The following is a 21,783-nucleotide window of genomic DNA, read 5'->3' on the forward strand; positions in this document are numbered from 1 at the left end:
TGGAAGTCCCACCTTGCCAGTTGCCTGCCCCTGAACCTCTCCATCCAAATAGCATCTGTTATCTTTAGCACACCACTTTCCACCAAGCCTTTGTGTATATACTGTGCATATAGATACATTTCTAGTGCCCTGTAAGCTTATCTTTTTACTTTTCCCATGGGGCAAAGTATGAGACATGAACATATTTTAAAAATAGAAATTCTGAACAGATTTGGATGAATCAACTTGAACACCAAGAGATAAGAAAGGCTAGAAATAGTGGTAGACAATATTTTCCACAGATTCAGACTCTGGATTCCACATTTTAAAGTAGGGCTTGCAAATGGCCCCAGGTTGGCTGCCTATTGTCTTTTAAATAAAGCTTTATTGAGAGTTGGTTTGCTCATTCATTATAAGTATTCTCTATGGTTGCTTTCATGCTATAATGGCAGAGCGGAGTAGTTTCAACAGAGACCATAATACCCACAATGCCTAGAATATTTACTATCTGGCCCTCTACAGATTAAAAAAAAATTGCCAAACCTTGCTTTAGTGGACACCTTTCTCCAGCCTGTCACATCACGGAGGACAAAGAGTCCATGACCTAGAGGATAATCCTACTCAGGACTCATGCTCCTGCTTCTAGATACTCAAATTTTCCACTCAACAATTGCATGCCCATGTCCAGGGCCTTCCCTAAGTCTGTGCTGCCAGGGATACACCAGCTGGTAGGCCTAAGAGGTGTCAAAGGGACACCTGTGTTAAGGCTTAGGGATGTGTGGCCTTGACTTTCCACCACCCTTGAGATGCAGAATGGAATTCTGGAATGGGAGGCTGACAGAACCTATTTTATTTAGCAGTTTATAGGCTTGACTTAAAGTATTTAAATATTAAGACATATATGTCATTCTCCACATGTATCTTTGACAATGTCCTTCAAACCAGGGGTCGGCAGCCTTTTGAAGACTGGTAGGGGAACCTTAAGTACAGCATCCACTTTCTCCCCCTGGCTCTGCCCCATGTCAGGGGGTGGGAATATTGCTAGGACACAAGAGATGCTAAAGCATTTACTCCTCTGAACAAATCAGGAGCTGAACTTCAGAAAAGTAAAGCCCCTGCTAGAAGAGGAGAAAAAAAAAAAAACACAAGAAGAAGAAATAATGTTTGATCTGATTTTATTTACTAGAATTATTTTTAATGTTTAACTACTTCAGTATATGTGGAAATACGTTCTTTGTTCAACAATGAAGTCCTTCCCTCTATGTCAGTTCTCTTCTCATGCTTACTGAGCTCAGAAGTCACCTGGAGATCTTGGTAAAATGTAGATTTGGATTCAGCAGGTCTGGGGTGGGGCCATGTCTAAAGTTCTCAGCAATTCCCTGTGTTGCTGCTCAGTGAAGGACACATTGAGTAGCCAGGCTTTGGAGTATTAAAGAGCTAAGAGTCAGATTGAAGATGTATGCTGTGCTCATTCTAGACAGCTCTTCTTGCTCTGACCTACATGACCAGGTTCCTCTGTGTCAGGAAGTGGGAGACTGGAGCACAAACTTTCAGATGCCCGAAGTTTAAAAGGCCGTTCTAGTGTAGAGAGAGGACAGGTGGGTGTTTATGTATTCAGATGCAACCACCCCTACTTCTGCCCTGCCTGGAGCTGTCCTTCTCTTTTGTTGAGTGCAGTATGTCTTGCTAATCTGGGGCTCTACTCTGCATGTGAGAGAAAAGATATTATTACCTCAAAGATGTTAAAGGCTGTAAGAGTCCGGCAGGTATCAGTGATCTTGTGCCATTTCTTTTGCCTACATACAAACCCCATATCTCCCGGAGTGTCTGGAGGGCAAGGTTGAATGCAGTGGGAATTGTCCACACAGACACCATCGCATGCACCTGGGAACATAAAAGGCATCAGCATCGGCTGGAGAGGTCTGGACTCTGGGCTGCATGGGTCAGTCACCAAGGTGTCAGCACATGAAGGCACATAAGTCTTGTGGATATCTAGTGTCTTTTCTTTGTAAAGCCGAGGAAGATTGAAGTAGATTGGTCATTGTCATATATTTCAGTGACAGACTACTATTGTTTCCAACAATATCTTATCCTGAACTCAAATATAGAAAACAGACAGAAGTGTAACTGGCCCAGCTGAGGTGAGAGAGAAGAGCCCACAGTTCAGTAAACTAGGTCCCTGTCTCTCCCCACAGGAACCTCCAAGCACCTTCTCAGTTCCTTAGGTGAGGGGACAGTTTGGAGGACACTGTACCTGATGTTCTTCAAGAAATCTCCCAACTCTGGAGCTTTATGATGAGTTATGTCATCAATAATTCTCACAAATCTGTGCTAGCCACTGTCCCAGTCTGAGCTGGCTCAATCCAAAGGATTTATAACAAAGAACTGTCAAACCAGAAGGGAGCAGAGTGCTGGCAGGACAGGGAAGCAGGAGTCAAAGGCACAGTATAATATGAGAAAAATTAAAAGGGAGACCCAAAGCAAGTCATAAGGGAGTCCTGTTGGCCGTGCCATAAGACAGGGCTGATGATGGCCCTCTATTACAACAGATAGACAGTAAAATTTTCACTTAATTAGTAACTGCTACATACCATGTGTTCTGGCAAACACCTTCTCCTTGCTTTTTCTGGCAGTCTAGAGAGGTAAAATAAAAATTCACATCGAAAGCAATTGGTGATACTATAGCCCACTGATTCATTTTAGTCACAGACCAACAACCACATCTTCATCAGTTATGATGACAGGATGCCACCAAAAGCTAAGGCCATAAAGCATGTCCCATGACCCCACGTGCCCTTCAGCCTGGACAACTCTCTCTCCCACTGCTATTCGGTAGGAGCCATCCTTCCACTCCGGTGATGATGAGATACATTCTACCTGAGAAATACATCATGAGCAGAGGTGGATCCACTGGGAAGTTAATGCAGGTTAAGCTTCAGAATCCATTGCTTGTATAGGTCCCTTCAAAGCACCAAGAGAGGATCTAGCAATGGGTTCATATGATCATATGTTTTATTAAATTTTCAAAAGTAAAACTGTTTACCCACCATTTGTTCAGACCATTATTTTCTGCCACTCCAACTCCCCCTCCTTTTCACACTCTCTCATTTTGGATTGCACCAGAGAGGCTGTAGCTATTTATGGAATCTGGACAAGTGAAAGCTGAGCTAGGGGTACATTTAGCTTGGATTTAATAATATTTACATAGAGTCCAGTCATTTCTGAATTACAATGAGAACATCATACTTAAGTGGCATTAATTCTAGGAGTACTTACAATTAGTCACAGAGCAAGAAAGTTCTAAGTGTGCTGAAACCTTGTAGGTCATATATGAAAGAAACTTGCTAGAGGTTTTCCCAGATTTGAAAACAGTTCTACATATTTACATGGCTCTACTAATAATAAGTTGACAAACTGAAAGTTATTTTTCTAGACTAGAATAATAAAATTAGTCAGCAATACTAGAAGGAAGGCTGAATAATCTTTCTATTCCCTCTATAGGAAAAATATTATAAAATTATTGACATACAAGTATGCAACCAGAAATGTAGGAATAAATGTAGGTGGTTCATTAATGAAAATATTGTTATCTTATTGAATTTATTATTAAATTATGCTGAGTAATTATTGAATGATTCCTTTTTTCATTCAAACTAAATATTAACTTTCCCTAAATTTTGTATTTTCAATTTTGTATTCTTTTTTAAAAAAGGCTTCCCCTTATCATGAGCATTCCTCTTATCATTAGCATTCCTGCCTTTCCTCCTTTCCTGATTAGAAGCCCCTTTCTTTCCCACCCATCTGTATGATGCTGGGAAGCAATGTCACATTGTGATCAAGGGGTGACTCTGGGAACTGAATGTCTGGGTTCAAATTCCAACACTGCCACATGAGACCTTGAGAAAGTTCACCTTCCTGAACCTCAGTTTCCTCACAGGGTAGGAAGTATAGTACTATAATTTCACAATCTTGCTTCAGGTGATTTTTATGAAAGAGTAAATGAGATCGTGTATGAAAAACACTTGAACTGAGACCTGTAATATTGTAAGTGGTATTTAAGTTTTAGGTATCATTATTATTCTCTAAAATAGAATTACTGCATGTCTATTACATAAAAAGCTCAAGTCGCATCCTCCAAAAAGTTTTCCTAATCCAATTCTAGATGATACATTTTTTCATCTCTGGCTCCTGTAAAATTTATTATCCATATCACCATACTATTTATTCAATGCTTGGCATACACTCACCTGACCTGCTGTTTTACTATCTAATCATTTTTATATATTCATATTAGCTTCTCAATTAAAAGTTTCTTAAGGACATGGATTGTGTATTGTGCTTATTTATAGTCCTCTAAGTAGTTAGATCAGTACATATATGTATATATACATATTTGTATGTATATACTGGCGTGTGTGAATATGTGTGTGTGTGTGTGTGTGTGTGTGTGTGTGTGTGTGTGTGTGTGTAATGTGAGTCTAAATCTCCCTGCTTCTGCACCAGAAGTTTTCCCTCTAGTGGCTGGAAAGAACCTTGGTTCAATTACTTGAATTAGCATTCCTAGGTCTCAACCAGTGGAGAAGGAACTAAAAATTCAGTGACTCAGCTATGTGACTAGCACTTAAAGTTCCTCTTTCTTTCTTCTTCACAATATTGTTTATCACTATGTTATCAAGAAACAAAGCTGAATCTTCTGTTTCCTCTACCAAAATGAGAATTTATGGAGAATTTGAATTGAGCATATGGGGTCTGTCCAAAGTGTGGAAGATATCTCTGATTCATGAAATATGACACCCTTCGAAATACTGATATAAGATGACTTCTCATTTCGCAATCAAGAGAATCAAGTCATATTGTATATATGAAAGAGTTAAAGGCCTTTCACTAAACATGATCTCTAAAAATAATATTTTTGGAGTTTTGAATGACCTTATAGATCAACCAGTCCAACCCTCCTATTTTACAGATAAGGAAAGTGAGTCATTGATAGATGAGGTGACTTTTACAAGACCATGCAGGGTGTCCTCTTAGAGCTGGGACTAGACTCCTAATTCCTATGACACTGCTCTTCCCACCAAGTCAACCCATGTCCAAGTGGAGCAAGCAGAGGAGGGTGTATGGAAGTATAAGCACCTCAAGATACCCTAAGTTAATCTTGAGATGGCCATGGTCTCCAACACACCACAAGAAAGCACATAAAAGCAGGCAACTCTGGATAATACTCAGTCAATTAAATAGACTACAGAGAAGTCACATTATATTAATCAGATATGTGGGCACAAGGCTATAGTATGCTATTTACAAGGAATCCTGGCAACTCTATCTTCTTAAGTGAAGGACCTAATTCACTTCTTCCTAGTTAATTTGCTAAAGCACACTCATATACAACTCCTGATCATTTCCTTTCTAGCGTGGCATCTGATATGAGCTATGTTAGCTTCAGATATCAATAATTTTCAACCTAATACTGAAATAAATAAATGAACACTTCAAAACCTGTAACCTGCTAAACCTGTGGAGCTGCCTGAGTGAGTAGGCAGGCCAGGAGAGGAGCAGCACCCAGAAGCTCAGTATCCACAACTTGCTTAGTAAAAATAAAAGGATGAAATGTTCTTCATAAGGGTCATCCCGAATAATCAAGAAAGCAAAGCTAACGTGAGATGCTTGGACTGCTCTTCAAGTTCTGTCTTGTAGAAAGATGTGGAGGAGAAAATGAAGGGAAAAATTACTATCATGCTGTGGGATTGGGGTGCTGCCTGGAAAAGATCTCTCTGAAGGAGTCTCTGTTTAATCTCTTCAAGAAACTAAGAACTAGCTCAGTGTTGGGGGAAAGGAAGTTATTGATAAAATTTCCACCCAAGGACAAACTACTTAGAGAGTAAAGTAAATATCATTGAGAAACTCTTAGGATTTCCAAAGTCATTCTCTCTTAAGGAGGCTCTTCTTAAGAGGACACATATTAAAATGGAAAGATTAAGAAACCAAGAATTTGAATACAGGTGTCCTGGGCTTGGCTGTTTAGCTAAGTAAGAATGTAACCTCAGCAAGTCACATTCCATGACACCAGCCTCAGCTTTCCTATTGATAAAATAAGGGAGTGGAGCTTCACCAGTTGATCTCAAAGCTCCCTTCCAGATCTTGTGATCCAATAGTAATACTCTTTTCTCTTCTCTCTCCCTCTCTCTCAATGATTCTCCATATTTTATTTAAGTAACTAATTGGGAAATTAAAATGACTTACAGTATGAGGAAAGATATTTCAGAGAGAGCCATAGAGCTCACTGCCCCATAAAATATAGAAACAGTGCATTGCTCAAACTCCATCCCAGTTAGACCTTGATTAGCCATTGACTATCTGAGTTGCCCATTGCGCCTTCCAGCGCATCCATGGTGGTCACTATCAGGTTTTGCAAAGGAGAGGCCATTTGGGGTAGGATAATGCCTTATTGTGCCAGGCCATTCCTAGGTCCTACCCACACTAAATGCCATTAAATATCTTTGAGTCAGTGTGACACCCTCACCACACCCACATTTCCAAGTGCTCCTGAGAAAGTGGCGCTGCCCTAGTTGCAAGCAACTGAAAACTTCATCATCAGATATTATTAAAAGAAGAGTTTATCACCTTAAAATTATTTGAGCCTCATTGCATATCAGGAATGTACAGAAAAATTTGATGGGAATATAATTTGCAGCTCTTGGCTAAAATGGGTTTTGGTTACATGTAGTTTCAAAATTTTTCTGGCCGAACCATTCTATCATCATCTTCTTCCTACATTTCAGCTCAGATAACACAGAGCTGGGCTTTAGTTTCCATTTGCTCTCCCCACCATTTCATCCCCCCGCCCCCTTCTCTTACCTGGCATAATGTCCTGCAGGACTCTGTGGGTAAGAGAAACACTAAGCAGTACAGCAAAAACATATGAGTCATTGTCTTCAACACAGCTGCCTTTCTTGCTTCTATAAAAATAAATGAAAAGGCAAAGGTTTCTAATCTGAAGCTTTCAAAACTCCATGTTATGCAGACCCAGTCAGCCTATGAGAGTAGGTTCTGTCCTTAGTGCTGTCTACAAAGTCTCTGCCTCAGAGGTGGTCACCCTCCTTGTGGCCTCCCACCCATAAACTTCACCAGGAAGCTGCGCATGTGAGTGCCAGCTGGCACTGGGAGGCACAAGCATTTGCTGAGATAACCGCCAGTCTCTGCTGTGGGCTTGCATGGGATGTCTCATGTGGGAATCCCTCCAGAGGAAGCTACCTGCCTAGGTGTAATCAATAACAGCCCCATGTTCAGAGAATGGGAATAATGGCTCACTCCCTGGGTTAGGCAGGGCTGAGAAACGTGTGGGTGGCTCTGATGAAATTTGAGTTGGAATTCTTATATGTGGAGTCAGCCTAGAAATATGTTTTTAAGGAGAGTAAGCTCCAGGCTTGGCCTATTATCCCTCATTTCCATTTAACCTTGAAGCTGTATTTTCATAGGTAGGTAGCAACTTATTTCTGCCAAAACAGATGGCACCTAAAACAGTGCTGGATATGTGGTGTGCACTCAGTATCCTCAATAAGCAAGAAGAAAGGAGGGAGAGGGGGAAGGTGGTTAGGAAGAGCCGACAATGTGCATCAGGTTTATGCTCTATAGAGGACTCACAAAAGTTGAAAATTTCAATTCTAAACTTTAATTATTTTAATATTTTTTATCCTGAGTGAGATCCTTTTTGATAGCCATTTGCTGTTTCTTTGTTTTCAGATAGAAAGATTTGGAGGACTTGGATGTCATCAACCAAAGGTTAGGGGCTTTGCAATGGTTGATTTTGCTATTTGACCATTTTTAGCCAAAAGGGAATAGTCTTGATCCCAACCATGCATAATTCTATAGCAAACAATGACATTATTTTAAAGATTAGGCAAAGGGTATTTAAAATTATGTTCTTGAGACTTATGGACATGGACAACGGGGAGGGATATGATTGCGGGAGAGGGGGTGGGTTGGGTGGGGGAGAGAAATTAGGGGAAAAGGGGGTGGGTTGGGTGGGAGAGAGAAATTGGGGGAAAAGGGGACAACTGTAATTGAAAAAGCAAAATAAAAAAAATAAAATTATGTTCTTGAATTGAAATACTTGCCTAGCTGAAATTCCACTAAAATCCAATGGTTACTTAAATTTTTTTGTGTTATTTGTTTCAGCTTATTATCAATACAGGTTTCTGAAGATCTATAGTTCTTTAAGCAAGAGGGTTACTGTGTTGATCATCACTTTTAAAGAATTTAGTAGTGATCCAGATGGCCACACAACTTTAAAAGTAAATCGCAGTAATGTTTGCATCCTTTATTCCAATCTAAGTCATTCAATGGATGGAAATTCCAGGATGCAAATCATCAATGTGACTTATCAGAATCACCACCAAAGCAGTTACTGGGTAAAATAATCAAAAATGGAAAAAAATTAAGACTGATGATGAATTTGTTGACACAATTCTCATAATATCTGAGCATAATTCCATGTTTTCCTGAATTGCATTAACTGTATATTAGAATTCTCATCATACAGAATGCTCATCTTCTTAATTAAAGCAATTTTTTAAAAAGTAACTCTTAAGGAATGATTCAAGACCACAAACTCTCATAGTCAGCATCATTCAGCCCAATATAAATTATATATATATATATATATTTTTTTTTTTAAATGGAGGAGAAATTGAATGGTTATTTAAAGTTGACAATCAAGATGAAAACCATTTTGTTTGCTTAAAATATTTAAGATGTACTGGAAAATTTTTTTGTTTATTATACTTTCATTTTGTTTTAAATTACAAATATAGTAAAGTTTTAATTTTTATCAAAATAACCTTTGATTGTTTCTAAAATGATGTTCCTCTGTATGACAAATAAGCACTTTGTTTTATGTGGTAATGATCTTCACTAGACTTTGTGGAATGGCCTGTTTTGATAGTTATGTTACTATCTAGAGCTCAGAATTTTCTAATATATTTTTTACAATCCAGGCTTACCTTTTTATAGAATAACTGGGATCACAATTCTACAATGTTATCATTCTCCACATTTCAACAACAGTGTGACTCTAGTTTTTAGTGCAATTTTAACTTTAAAATTTTTTTTAACTAGAAGGAACATTTTCTAGAGTTGACTCTGGCTTTTGCTTATAGAACTGATTTCTCTTTAAATAAAGTGGAATATTTTAATCTGAACTTAAATAGAACCATTTTCATCCAGATATGTTCACATTAATTCTTTTCCACATTAGCTCTTTTTTAAGTTTCATGAAAGCAGAAAGTTTAGATGAAGCAAAAGGCTAAAATGGCAAAATAGCACAAATCTAATCTTTTGAGCTCTCACTTCCCCCACTCACCTCCCAGAGCCTTTGTCCCCATTTTGTTTTGAAAAGCCATAGGTTTCTAATTGTTCATACCTCCTTTCCCAAGTCAGCCCACACCTTTCTGAAATGCATTGGTAGTTGGAGTGCAACTAACTCTTCCCTCTCAAACAATTGTTTGAAAAGTTGGTTTCATATAGCCTAAGCCAAAACATTTATTAGAGACATTCACTTCAGAAAAAGCTAATTTCTCAAAAACATACAACCTGAGAAAACCGTCACATCAGGTAATTCACAGACACACACACACACACGCACACACTCACACACATACACATACACACACTCACACACAAAGAAAAAGAAGGAGGAGGAGAAGAAGAAATTATATTATTATTGAAATTTTGCAAAGTAAAATGTGCCAAATACAAAGTGCTGGAATTTTTTTAAGTTAAGAAACCACTTTTCTTCCTCCCTTATAAAAGAAAAATGGAATGGCAAAATGTACAATGGTCAGATTGCAAAGAGATATCTATCTCCAACCATTCAACCTAGAATGTTTTTCCATTCTATGTTGCCCACTTTCAAAATCTGAAAAATTGGTGAATGTGTTCATTGATGTGTTTATTCAGCAAAGAGTGAATGAGCCCCTCATTTCCAAGCAATGTCCTAACAGCTAGAAATTAAATAAGGGTGACTTCTTCTCTGTCTCTTTACCACCTCAGAGAAGTCACAGTGTGATGGGGCTTCTGAGGCACTGCCAAGGGATTGGAAACTTGGGTGGGATGTGCTCCCTAGAGACCTGCAGACCTTCAGAGTCAAAACTAGTGGAATAGGCACGACAGAAAGTATTCCAAAGTTCCAGACTCCACAAAACAATCCTCATCTTTGTATGCAATTTAATTTTGAAGTATGCCTTCCTAGATCTATGTTGAATTCCTCCACCCCAGTCATATTGTTGACCATCAACTGGCACAGTTCACAAGTGAAAGACAAAACTGGCAGAAGGAAAACACGAACAGCATGCTGGGATGCGTTCTGTGGATGGCCCCAGCAGAACAAACATTTGCCTAATTTAAACACACAAAAAACTAACAACTAAAAAGAAACTCTACAACTTGAACTCTTCAATCTTGATTGGAAAGAAATTATTGGAAGAGCAGTCACAGCATTCACAAACAAAGGTAAACAAACTCAGGACAAAATTTTTATCAGCCACCCAAGAGTATTTCAATCACCAGCTTTGTCAGCTGACAGTCTGAGGCTACTACTTGCATAATTAGGTTTTGTAATGAATTCCTGAGGCTCTAAATGAGATCCACAAAATGCTGTCAGAGTTCCCAGACAGACTGTGGGAATGAATATACGTCAGATGATCTCAGAGGTGAAAGATTCTACAACAACTATTATTTAACCATCCCACTGTTTCACCTCTAGTCAAGGACCAGCCCCATCTCTGCTGGCTGAATACAGACATTATGGAAGGAAAGAGAATGTAACAAGTAACTATTGTTTGTTTCCTGTGTGTCTCCCACTATTTCTTCATTAGCTCTCTTAATGCTATCAGAAATTCTGTGCAACTGAAGTCATTTCCACAATGTTCTAAAATAAAGGGCTAAAAGTTGACCCTGCCCAACTTCTCAGGTATTAAGTAACACATTTGCTATCTGAACCCAGGTTTGTGACTTTTTTTCATGATGTCATTTGTCTTTTCTAAAATAAGGAAGAGCTGATTTTTGTAGGGGGGTTAATTCTTTCAGAACATATTCACATATAACTTTTACATTAACATTACAATATATTGTGAGGTAGGCAGAGAAGTTACGATTTTCCTTTTTTTTTTTTATTATCAAAGAGGAAATTGTCCAGATAGTAAGTGGGCTTTTCCAAGGTTACAATGCAAGTCATTGGAAGAACCTGACTCTTTTTTGACCCCTGATCCAGGGCTCTTTTAACTGTATTGTTCTGTCCCTGTCATTCTTTCTGTACTCACTGGAAATGTGAAAGTGCAGATCATAATCTCTAACCAAACATATCTATCATCTATCTGTCTATCTATACATATATATCTAGAAGCACACACATGGGGGTGGGTGGGAGCGGGGGTGTCTAGGTTTAAATGACCTTAAAGAAATTTATACACTAAATAGAATTGCCTTTAGAATTCCTCCTGTTTTTATCCTGAGTCATCTCCTATGCTCTGTCCAGATGCTCAGGGTCTCACTGTGGAATCATTTAGCTGCCACCTAGAATCTTTTTCCTTGGACAAAGCTCTTTTGAAGCAACCTTTCCCATATCAAGGGCCTCCTTTCTTGGGTCTTTCAGAACTCCTGAGTGCTGAGAAGGAACACTTAACTAAGCTATCAGTCATGTGAACATGAATACCTTTCTTTTTTTTTTTCAATTTTAGTCATCTCAGCTAAGTGTACATTTTAACAGGGATTTTATAGAGGTAACCTCTCCAACAGCAGAAAGTTAGGCACTGACCTATGTCAATAGGCCAGATTCTTGGGAGCAAGAATGATTCTCCATGCCCCAAACCACACCCACAGAGCTACCTACCCATGTGTTTAAATAAAGCCTCACTTTTCTCCAGAAGTTCAGTTTTATTAAAACTTGAAATCATTTTCATTGGTTTCCCTGAGCCTTGGGCAGTTTCTCTAAACCTCTTTGGAATTGGATACTTTTCTCTTTTGCATGCAGGTTTCAAGCAGTGCTGAGTCATGGTGATTCCTCACATCTGGGAGGTAAATTGTAAATGGGAATAAGCATGTGCATGTGGCATCTATGTCAGACACTTGGCAAAGGTGTGCCTGAGAATCACCGACCTCGTGAGTCACCACAAAACCAAGAGAGAATCTAATCTGACAGTCCAAGCCTGCCAGGATAAATTTAAAAGACTGTAATGGTATACAATATTTGGAAATGAACTCTAAGTAGGCAGGTAAACCCAAACTATTGCAGCACTGCAGAATGTTTGGGACTCTATCTCACAGAAATCTCCTAGTAGGAAGGAAAGCGTAGCATGCAGGCTTGCCCATAGCAATTGCATATAAAGTAGCAAAAATATGAATATGGAAACAAAATAGATGCGAAACAATAACAAAATGGATAGTAAGTATGATACATGTATATTAAAATTGCACAAACATTAAAACAACGCTTATGAAGACCTTTGATAACATATCTGTATGAGGTAGTAGTATATTATGTTTTGATACTATCAATGGGAAGAATAGTCATTAAGATATTCTGTATAATACACACATCCATAGAAAAAACATTGGTGGGATTTCTCAGTTAAGATGCTTGTCTGGAAATTAATCATAGAATAGTTCACCCAAAACTAACAAAATATTGAAAAGCAGCAAAAAGTTCACAAATTGCAACAAAATAAGAAAAGGAATATGATTTAAGGAAATAACTTCAAAACTGCTAAAGAAAGAAATTGAAAATTTTGGACTGGAGTAGCATGTAGAAGCAGGGCAGAGCTCTTAAACTTTATTTTCCTTTTCTCTTTACCCTTTTAGCCAAACAATAGAGTAGAGAAAATTTTCAGAAATCTCATTAATACCCAGAAATCTAAAGCAAAGCAAAATGTGAGACTCCTTTTGATTTTCTTCTTCCAATTAGACAATTTTTTAATTGGGTGTTGGAGACACCCTGTAAATGAGGAGAGGAAGAGGGACTGACTCTCAGTGATGGAAATTAAGACTCCAGGGTGATCCTGAGTCAGAGAAGCAATCCAAAGACCAAGGACATCCACTATTAATATAGACCACTCAGAAAAATGAAGTCAGTTCTGCTATAGGACACTTAACAGAATCTCAGCAACAAAGCTGAGCCCACCTCTGCATCCTACTTCTGCACATGTCTTACTTCTGGCTTTCAGTTGGGTTCTTCCAATGGAAGTCATCAGCAGATTAGGGAGGGCAGGGAGAACCTGGACACAGGGGTAAGTGTCTTTTCTTTTCCCTCCTTCTGTGGTCACCATCCACAGTGACTGTTCTCCTCTGGCTGTGCTTCCTTCTGGGCCTTCTATCTTCCAGGCTACAGTGGGCACCAGGACCCATTGACTCCCTCCTCTTGTCTCTTGAGGTCTAGGAATAGACTCTTGCTAGTCCCCTGGTTCCCTATCATCTCCTGGTGGTTCCCTTAGCCTGCCCACACCTCAGTAAAGAATCTCTTCATTAATTCCTCTTCAGTTTATTCTTTTCAGCTAAATCCTTTTCTGGTACATCCTTTTGCAAGTGTTGGCTATTTCTGTTGAAGAGCTCACCTGGTGCACTAGGATTAGGGTTGCCGCTGAGCTCTCCCTCCTACCATCCCCTTAGATGGCAGAAAAGCGAACAGAGCACAAAGTACCCAGACCTCAAACCAAACCATCACGGCAGAAAATAACTTAGTGTCATACACAGAGAGAGCAATTGAACCATGGGCAAGGTAGAAGGAAATGTATTGTACCATTGCAAACATGTTATGGGGAAACATTTTTTAAGAAAAACACAAAGGAGCAAAGCTTATGAAAGATGGCCAAAACTCCAACATAAAACAGTGTATCACACACACATGCAATTAGTTTAAGCCATAGTACAAGTTAATATAGAATATTTTTATTACACATGGGCTTCAAGGAGAGATGATAAAAGTAACAGATTGAGATAAAACCTCAAAGATCAAAATATTATGAAATTCATAAATTAGGATATTCAATCAACAGAAGAGGCAACAAGAAAAATATTAATAAAAAAAAAGACAAGGTAATCAAGCAGAAATGTTGATAAGAATGAGTAAGAGCATGAAATAGAGAGAAGGTAATATTAATGGAAGACAGAGGAAGATAATCCAAAGCAAGGATAATTGCAGTCCCTGAAGAAGAGCACACATTAAGTGTAAGCAAAAATTTAAAATTGTATTCAGATATAATGCAAGAGTATTTCCCTCAAACTTAGAAGGAAGAGAAGATTAATATGAAAGTGAAATGTAACTGTTAAAAACTAAGAGGTAAAAGGAAAATGGAAAAAAAAATGAAGGTGCTAAAATCTCATCTTTCTAGTAGGAAATAAATCTACATTGCCTAAAATTAACAAGGAGTCATTTTTTTTTTTAATTGCTGCTTTCAATCTCAATATATTTCATAAATTTTCTCATAAGCATTGGAAACATCTTCTAGAAAATAACAGATCTAGTGATTATTATGAAGGGGAAAAAATCTTAGAAGTTCAAATACCTCTTAAGTTTCACTTTTTTTCCCCACTGAATTTAAATAAAATTAAATTTATTGATTTTATTTAAAATAACATGTAGTATAATTAACTATTTATAATTGTGCTGCTTTTTGCTTTTCTTTGTAGCTATTAATCTATCGTGTCCTTACATATAAACACATACAGAAAAATATCTGGAATGATATTTAATCATTAGCAATGCTTATTTCTAGGTAGCAAAATTGGGGATTATTTCTTTTACTTTTACAAATTTATGCTCTCTTTTAATTCTTTTATGATTAGCATGTATTATTTCTACCAAAACAAAAGCTTGGTTTACAAAGGAGGCAACAAGTAAGAAATAGAATGGAACCAAATATGTTAACAGCAGGTAATTCTGAAGGTGGAAATTAGATGATTTATTATTGTCATATTTATACCAAGGTTTTTCTAATTTCTAAATATTATTTTTAATAATGAAACATAAATAAAAATGTTAACGATTACCAAAAAGGATAAAATATTTTTTACATAGTCTCTATAATCTATTTTTCTACAAATATTAGATTTACAATTGGAAAAAATAAACTTTTTTGATACTGAGTGGAGAACACGTAATAAGATCTGTGTTCTTCCCCCAATTTTGTTATGATCCTTTTTATAACATCTGGCACTTTAGAAACCTATGGCAAAAAAGTGGTAAACTTTCCCTAAGGGGGTTTGGGGAAATGCCTCAAACAAGGTGGCATTTGGTGTAGAACTTGCTAGGGGGAAAGAAGAACAGTATTCCAATCAGAGAAGCAGTAGGTTCAAAGCTGGGTGCACGAAAAAGCCAGGCAAGTTCAGGGATGACTGAGAAGGTCACAAGTTGGAGTGTCAAGAGTGTGATGGGAAAGCAACATGGGTAACTCATCAGCTAAAGGTACGATGATGCCACAGTGAGGCATGTTCTGTGCCACAGTAAAGCAATGGGATTCTTCCATGGAAAACAAGGACCCTCAAGTGACAGCATAAAATTTTATTTTAGAAAGATTATCCTGTCAACAGTGCCAGGGGAGGTTAGAAGGCAGAGCCAAGAGCCAGGAAGCCAGTGAAGAGTCCATACCTTACCCAGGTGATCAACAGCGAGGTCCAGAACCACAGCAATGGCAGTGGGGGATGGATTCGGAAGGTCTCAAGACCAAATGAGTAAGAGAAAGGAGTGAAGAGGAGAATATTATTAAAAGTTGGGCTTAGAAGAATAAGCAAAAATTTAGGGAAGAAAGCATATGTAGAAAGGTAGCAAAGAAAAAGATGACGTTGCTTTCTCTAGACTAAGCATCTGGATGAATTTGGATAATATTAATCAAGAGGGGAAACACAGAATGAGAAGTAAGACTCAAAATGAAGAGAAATAAATGAAATAGTTGAGCTAATATTTAAGTTGCACTTAGCTGGAAAACTTTGTTTCAAGATTTATATATTTCCATTAATGCAATATTTTCTCCTGAAGCACTTCTACCATTGTTCAGATTTCAATGGACTTCAGCATATTTTTTTACTCTTAAAACCATCTTGTTATCCATAAATGATAACTGTGGGACATATCAGGCTGCAATGCTTAATACTTTTGCAAAAGCATCCCAGAACTATACCATTCACATGAGTGATCACTCAGAAGTGAAAGAGCTCAGCACAAAAAAGTAAACAATAGTTCTAAGGTAACTGTTATAAGATAAAAATATATGGTAGTTCATCATCACATGAGAATGATTTCTGACATATGGCTATCCATAAAATCATTAAATTTGAATATTTATGTAGTATAAATCCTTAATTATACTCACTGATGAGTAACAATTCTATTATGTTTTCACAAAATGAGAATATTAAAGTAAGAAATATTAAAAGGCATCCCTCCTCTGATCAACACAACAGTAAAAATATTAAAAATGTGAACTTCTTATTCAACACCTTAATAATCACAATGAAATATGAATATTTATTCAACCAGAGATATTTTAACTTTTATAAATTTTTACTGTTATTCTATTACAGTTATCTCAATTTTTCTCCCTTCAGCCATTTTTAATTAGATGGTAAATCAGAGTTTCAGATTACTTTTGAAATAGCTTTATGATATTTTTGTGAACTTTATCTCATTTGACATTTGGTATTCTCTCTCATTTATATTATATATGAAAATAATTATTTATAATTAATATATATGAAAGCACCATGAATAATTGTTTTCCAATCTAAATAGAAAGATAAAAAAGCACCCAAGTTGATCTTCAAAAATATGAAATAATATAAAAGCAAAGAACTATCTAATTATTAAACCTGAAAGGATATTTCCACCAGTTCAGTTGAAAAAAGACATCCTTTGTCCTATTCCTTATATTTCACATTCTTTCTTGTATTTCATACCTTTGTCTATACTCACTTTAGTTCTTGCTGAGCTGTATCCTTTCAAACTTCTTTTAATGAAGGTTTCTGGGTGGCAAAGTCTCTTAATCTTTGAATGTCAGAAAATATTGTTAATTTACTCTCATTCTGCATGTTAAATGTGTGAATGTCCAAGGCATCAATGTTTCTATTCAAAGAGCAATTTGTTTACAATTTGGTTCTCCAGCAGGAAGAACTGAGTTTTGAAATGGTTTTCGAGACATGAGACTCCAGAAGGAGGACTGCCTCCAAGGAGACTAAGACGCACAGGGCTCTGGTGAAGGGGACAGGCTTCTCAGAGGTGCCGTCAGCATTTGGGAGGGAAGCTGGCTTCTGGATCGATCAATTGGGAGGAATCGGTACTTAAAGTCTGTACTTAGGATAAGTACGCAAAGACCATGATGATGACGTATAGCAGTACATGTTTAGCAGCCACGAGACAGATGTAACTGTTTTTTGCACTAAAACCAAATTAGATTTGCACTGGAGCCCTTTATTTGGGCCAATGATGGAATTTTTTCCCATGCATGATAAACTCATTGACTGTCAGTTTAAATTAGGTCTCCTTTGATCAATTCAGCATTTCCTCTTCCTTTCTCCCCAGGAATGATGATATCCTGACATCAGCATTGGGAGAGAGGCGTGCAAGGAAAAGCCCCGCTCTATGCTACCTTCTGCCAGGCTTTGGGTCTCAATGCTTGGCCCTGCTTTACCCACACTGTGACATCTGCACCTCACTCTCCTCGCTAACCAGGTCCACGGAGACCGCACCAATTCTTTATTGTCTCAATAAGCAGAGTCCCCGGGGCAGGCCAGTCTCGGCCACTTCCCAGGGCCTGGGAAACTCCTCCTCCATCTTCGTGCATTCTTCTTCCTCTCTTCCTGCTCTGGTTCCTTTAGAAATCACAGAGCCTTTCTCTCTCCGAAAGTCTAGACCTTGCTACAGGGAGCTCAGTCCTCTTTTCAGAACCAGCCGCAAACGCATCACTATTTAGCCGCTTTGCATCAGCACTGACACATCTCTTGCTTTTCCGCACCAAAACCGTTCTCCCAAAGCAGAGACTCCATGGTCATCGGGAACCCAATGCCCCTAGAGATGACAGGACCTCTGCGGGAGATTCAGGGTGCAAGGAAGACTGGAGACCTGCGATCCATGGCATTAGGGACTGTCACAAAAGATCTCTATGCCCAAGCCTGCACAGAAGGGACAGTGTCACTCTCTTCTAACTACAAGACAATTTGAGACTGCTTAAAGCTCTCAGGATGCTTGCCAGACCCTTGGCAAGAGGCAGCCCCTTCAAAGATAAAACCAAGATAGGATCTCCTGCAAGACAGTGGGTTGGAAGAGGGGGTGACTCAGAGCCCACTAACTGATGGACGTAAGAAATTTTAAAGTCCAGACATGTTATCAAGTAAAACATATACCTGCTATAACAGGAACATTAGGCCTAGAACTAACTTTCCTTAATGGTATTTATTAATATATGTTATTTAATGCATAGCAATTTGTAAGGCCCACTTTGCTATGGAGTTTTTATTTTTGTTATTAAATATTGATATATTTAATTTTTATTTTGCTGCAGAAAACTTTCAAACTGAGAAATAATAATTCTCTATCAGTCCATCATTTTAAAAAGTATAATTTGAAATATCACTCTAGTAAGAAATAATGGCTTTAGCTTATCAATAGCCAGACATTCTTAGATTTAACAGTTCAGGACTCAATTTGCCTTTCTGTTGGAGGAATACACCAGATACTTTATTGTCTTTTTTTAATTTTTATTATTTAATATTATTTTGTCTACTTGTCCTCTTAGCCCACCCACGCTTACCTGGAAGATGCTTCTCTACCTTTTCTACTGTGTATGCAGCCATTCTGAAGGATGTGCCTCGCCTTTGCTGACTGGTTAGGAGATGGCAGCTGATTCAAGCTGGGCCCCCTAAACTTTACCCCAGGGATTTTCAAACTCTGACAGGAATAAAGAAAGGGGCCCATTCTCTTTTAGAGAAGCTGAACGAGACAGAATCACCGTAACAGCAATTTCCAACTTTTATAGCACATTAGGATTCCCAGAGGAGCTTAAAAAAAAAAAAAAAAAAAAAACCAGCCTGGACCCCACTCCAGGCCCACAGAATCAGATTTTCTGGTGGTAAGGCTCATACAGTAAGATCTTTGTTTTTTCCCAAAAAACTTTGTATTTTGAATAACTTCATTACTACTGAGAAGTTGGAAGAATAGTACAGTGAAGACCTACATACCTCTTCACCTAAGTTGCACTAATTGTTAACATTTAGGGATGAACAGACTTTTTACAAAAATACTCCCCAGGTGATATTAACACACAATTAAAAACAGCCCCAGGTGATGTCTATGTAATGGAGGACAACCCAACTACAGAGAGAAGGACAGCCAGGACAAAATGAAGCAGACACCCCAAGGACAGATAAAAAGAATCCTGGTGATTCACAGGATCCTATATTTCATACCCTGATGTCATTACAATAAAGCCACCTTTGGGGCTTAAAGTAGTGTGACTTAGGAGCTTGTTCATTGAAATCAAAAGTTTCAGGAACGATATGCAGAAGCAATAAGATTCTACAGTCTAATCCCTAAATTAAAATGAAAACAGGATTTATTGGCTTGAGAGATGGAAAGTATATTCAGAGAAATATATATTTTTAAAAAACAACAATAGAGTGAATGAGTTTCCAAGATAATGAGATTGAAGATCATGACACATAAACTATCATTTTACAGAAGAAGTAGCTACTGTATTCTAAAATAAACCATTTTTCCACTGTTGAATTAAGTCAAATCCTGTACAGCACAGGTGCAGTACCAAAGGGGGAGGAGAGAAGGCCTTGCATGTGGTCTGCCCCAGTGGCAGGAAGTGTTTTATCAATGACATGGTTTAGAATCAGCAGAATATGCTGATAATAAAAGGCAGACTAATTTTTAGTTGGTTCTGTTATTTTAGCCATATTTACAAATATTGTCTATAGACCCTGCACCCCATTACTGCCAGGCCCAGGGCAAAAGAATTCCACCCCCAACCCCTGTGCTCCTGCTCCCAAGTCCAGTTTTGGAAAGACCACGCTGTCCTCAGTGTGGAGTTGCCCACTGTTCTCATTGGCTTTGGATAAGAGTCTTGGTTTCAATACATGAATTTTCATTCATTTTTCAAAAAGACAATGATGCTGTAACTCTATATTATGCAAATACTGTAGAAAAGAGATTTGGGGCTGTATGATCTTAGGATACAATACCTAAAGACATAAAATACAAGTTTTATAGTCTTTTAAGGCTAATCGTTTGCCCAGAAGTCTACTTGAAATCATTTATCTGAGCTACAGGTAAGTCAATTTTCCAAAATTCTAACAATATGAATGAATTTTGAAAGAGGAAATTCAATAAACCAAAAATAATGTGAAATTAACACAAGCCTCACTCATTATCTGTAAGTTTGCTTTAAAGAGGAAAACATATTGTGTCAAAATTCAAAGAATAAAAGTTTTTTTAAGCAAAACTGAATTTTCAAAATTCACACTCAATGAATACTGGCAAAGAGTTCTTCAGAAAAAGGGAGGAATAGAGTTAGGTACCAATTACAACAATATTTAAAGGAATGATATGAAAATCAATGGAAATGTAAACATTTGGTCATTCTTTCATCCAATACAAAGAATGACACAATACAGATAAGCATATGAAGCAAGAGAAATCTCCCCAAAGTTTACATTTATCTTGAGAAAGACTGATCTGAGAAAAATAACGTCTAGAATCAAGAATTCTTAATGCCATAGATTATTTGTTGAGAGTGAAGAACTTTTTTGCGAAGGTATAAAAATATTAGTCTGTTTTCAAGGAAACTTTACATCTGGTTATGCCTTGATAATAAGTCAAAATTGTAGATAAAACATTACAAAGTTTATGAAAGGAAAATTTATTTATAAAAACAGTTAATTAACCTATTTACCCATCACTTTTTGATTGTCAGCAAAAGAAAGTTTTTGGACTCTGGTATTTGGATAGGGTCAGAGGAACAAACAGTAATAGACAAAACAAAAATATTTTCATATCAGACTAGTGCTCTTATTAAATTATGTAAAGTGCCTCCAAGTTACCAAATTTCTTTTTAACATTTATTCATTTCATATGTTATTAAACCCCAAATTACAAAGTCTCGCAACTGTAGAGTCATAATTAGCTTCTCATTTCTGAAATTCTTCTCCAGAGAAAGTCACTGGAAGGAAAAGGAGGACATGGGACTACTCACTGTGGCTAGCCAACAATAAGTCACCAGCAAATTTGCCCCGATCCCTGGCTGAGACACTGGCAGGCGTCAGTGGATTTCCTTTGTCATATCTTGCCACAAATCAGCAGGCTGGGTTCCTATACCACTGAGCAGTCACTTTAGCCCTGAATGGCATATTCCCAGGCCGAGGCAGCCAACCCCACATGCAGGGACCCTGTAGCCTGACAGACCAGTCCTGCGTGTAAGAAGCTCCTTCAATGGGAGGGACACAGTGGGGAAGAATGGATGAGTCACACACTGGGTGGCACACAGGCTCTCACAAAGAGCAAAGGCTTCTTTTTTTTTGGGCAAGAGATCCAGGACAATGGTGATGACACAGGCCCTGTGGTACTTGGCCATGTCTACTACCACCCTTACAAATCTGCCTAGATATAAAAACGGGACATAGAAAGCACCATTGCCTATGCTTGGAGTTCTGTCTTTGTCTGGTTTTCTGGTCACTGGGATTATGGTATTACGGTTCTCTAATTGTTTCTGGTTGTCCCTAGATCCAGGCAGAAAGAGACATTGCAATTCTTAACCTCCTTGTGAT

General features: G+C 37.9%; 1 protein-coding gene across 2 annotated transcripts in view; it reads right to left on the bottom strand.

The window, feature by feature from the left end:
- LOC150007125 (putative adhesion G protein-coupled receptor F2P) overlaps positions 1-21,398 on the bottom strand; it is a 40,623-nt gene extending 19,225 nt beyond the window's left edge. For both annotated transcript variants that reach the window (XM_090282564.1, XM_090282563.1), the window contains exons 1-4: positions 21,213-21,398; positions 6,835-6,935; positions 2,571-2,613; positions 1,712-1,863 (exon numbers count right to left, since the gene is read on the bottom strand). In XM_090282564.1, coding sequence (XP_090138690.1) covers positions 1,712-1,863; positions 2,571-2,613; positions 6,835-6,906 — 267 coding nt within the window. In that variant the 5' untranslated portion in view covers positions 6,907-6,935; positions 21,213-21,398. The remainder of the gene's footprint in view (positions 1-1,711; positions 1,864-2,570; positions 2,614-6,834; positions 6,936-21,212) is intronic.
- Positions 21,399-21,783: the final 385 nt, after the last annotated feature.

Source organism: Furipterus horrens, unplaced genomic scaffold (genome assembly GCF_987537825.1).
Source record: "Furipterus horrens unplaced genomic scaffold, mFurHor1.1.pri manual_scaffold_6, whole genome shotgun sequence".
In the NCBI taxonomy this organism is placed as follows: domain Eukaryota; kingdom Metazoa; phylum Chordata; class Mammalia; order Chiroptera; family Furipteridae; genus Furipterus; species Furipterus horrens.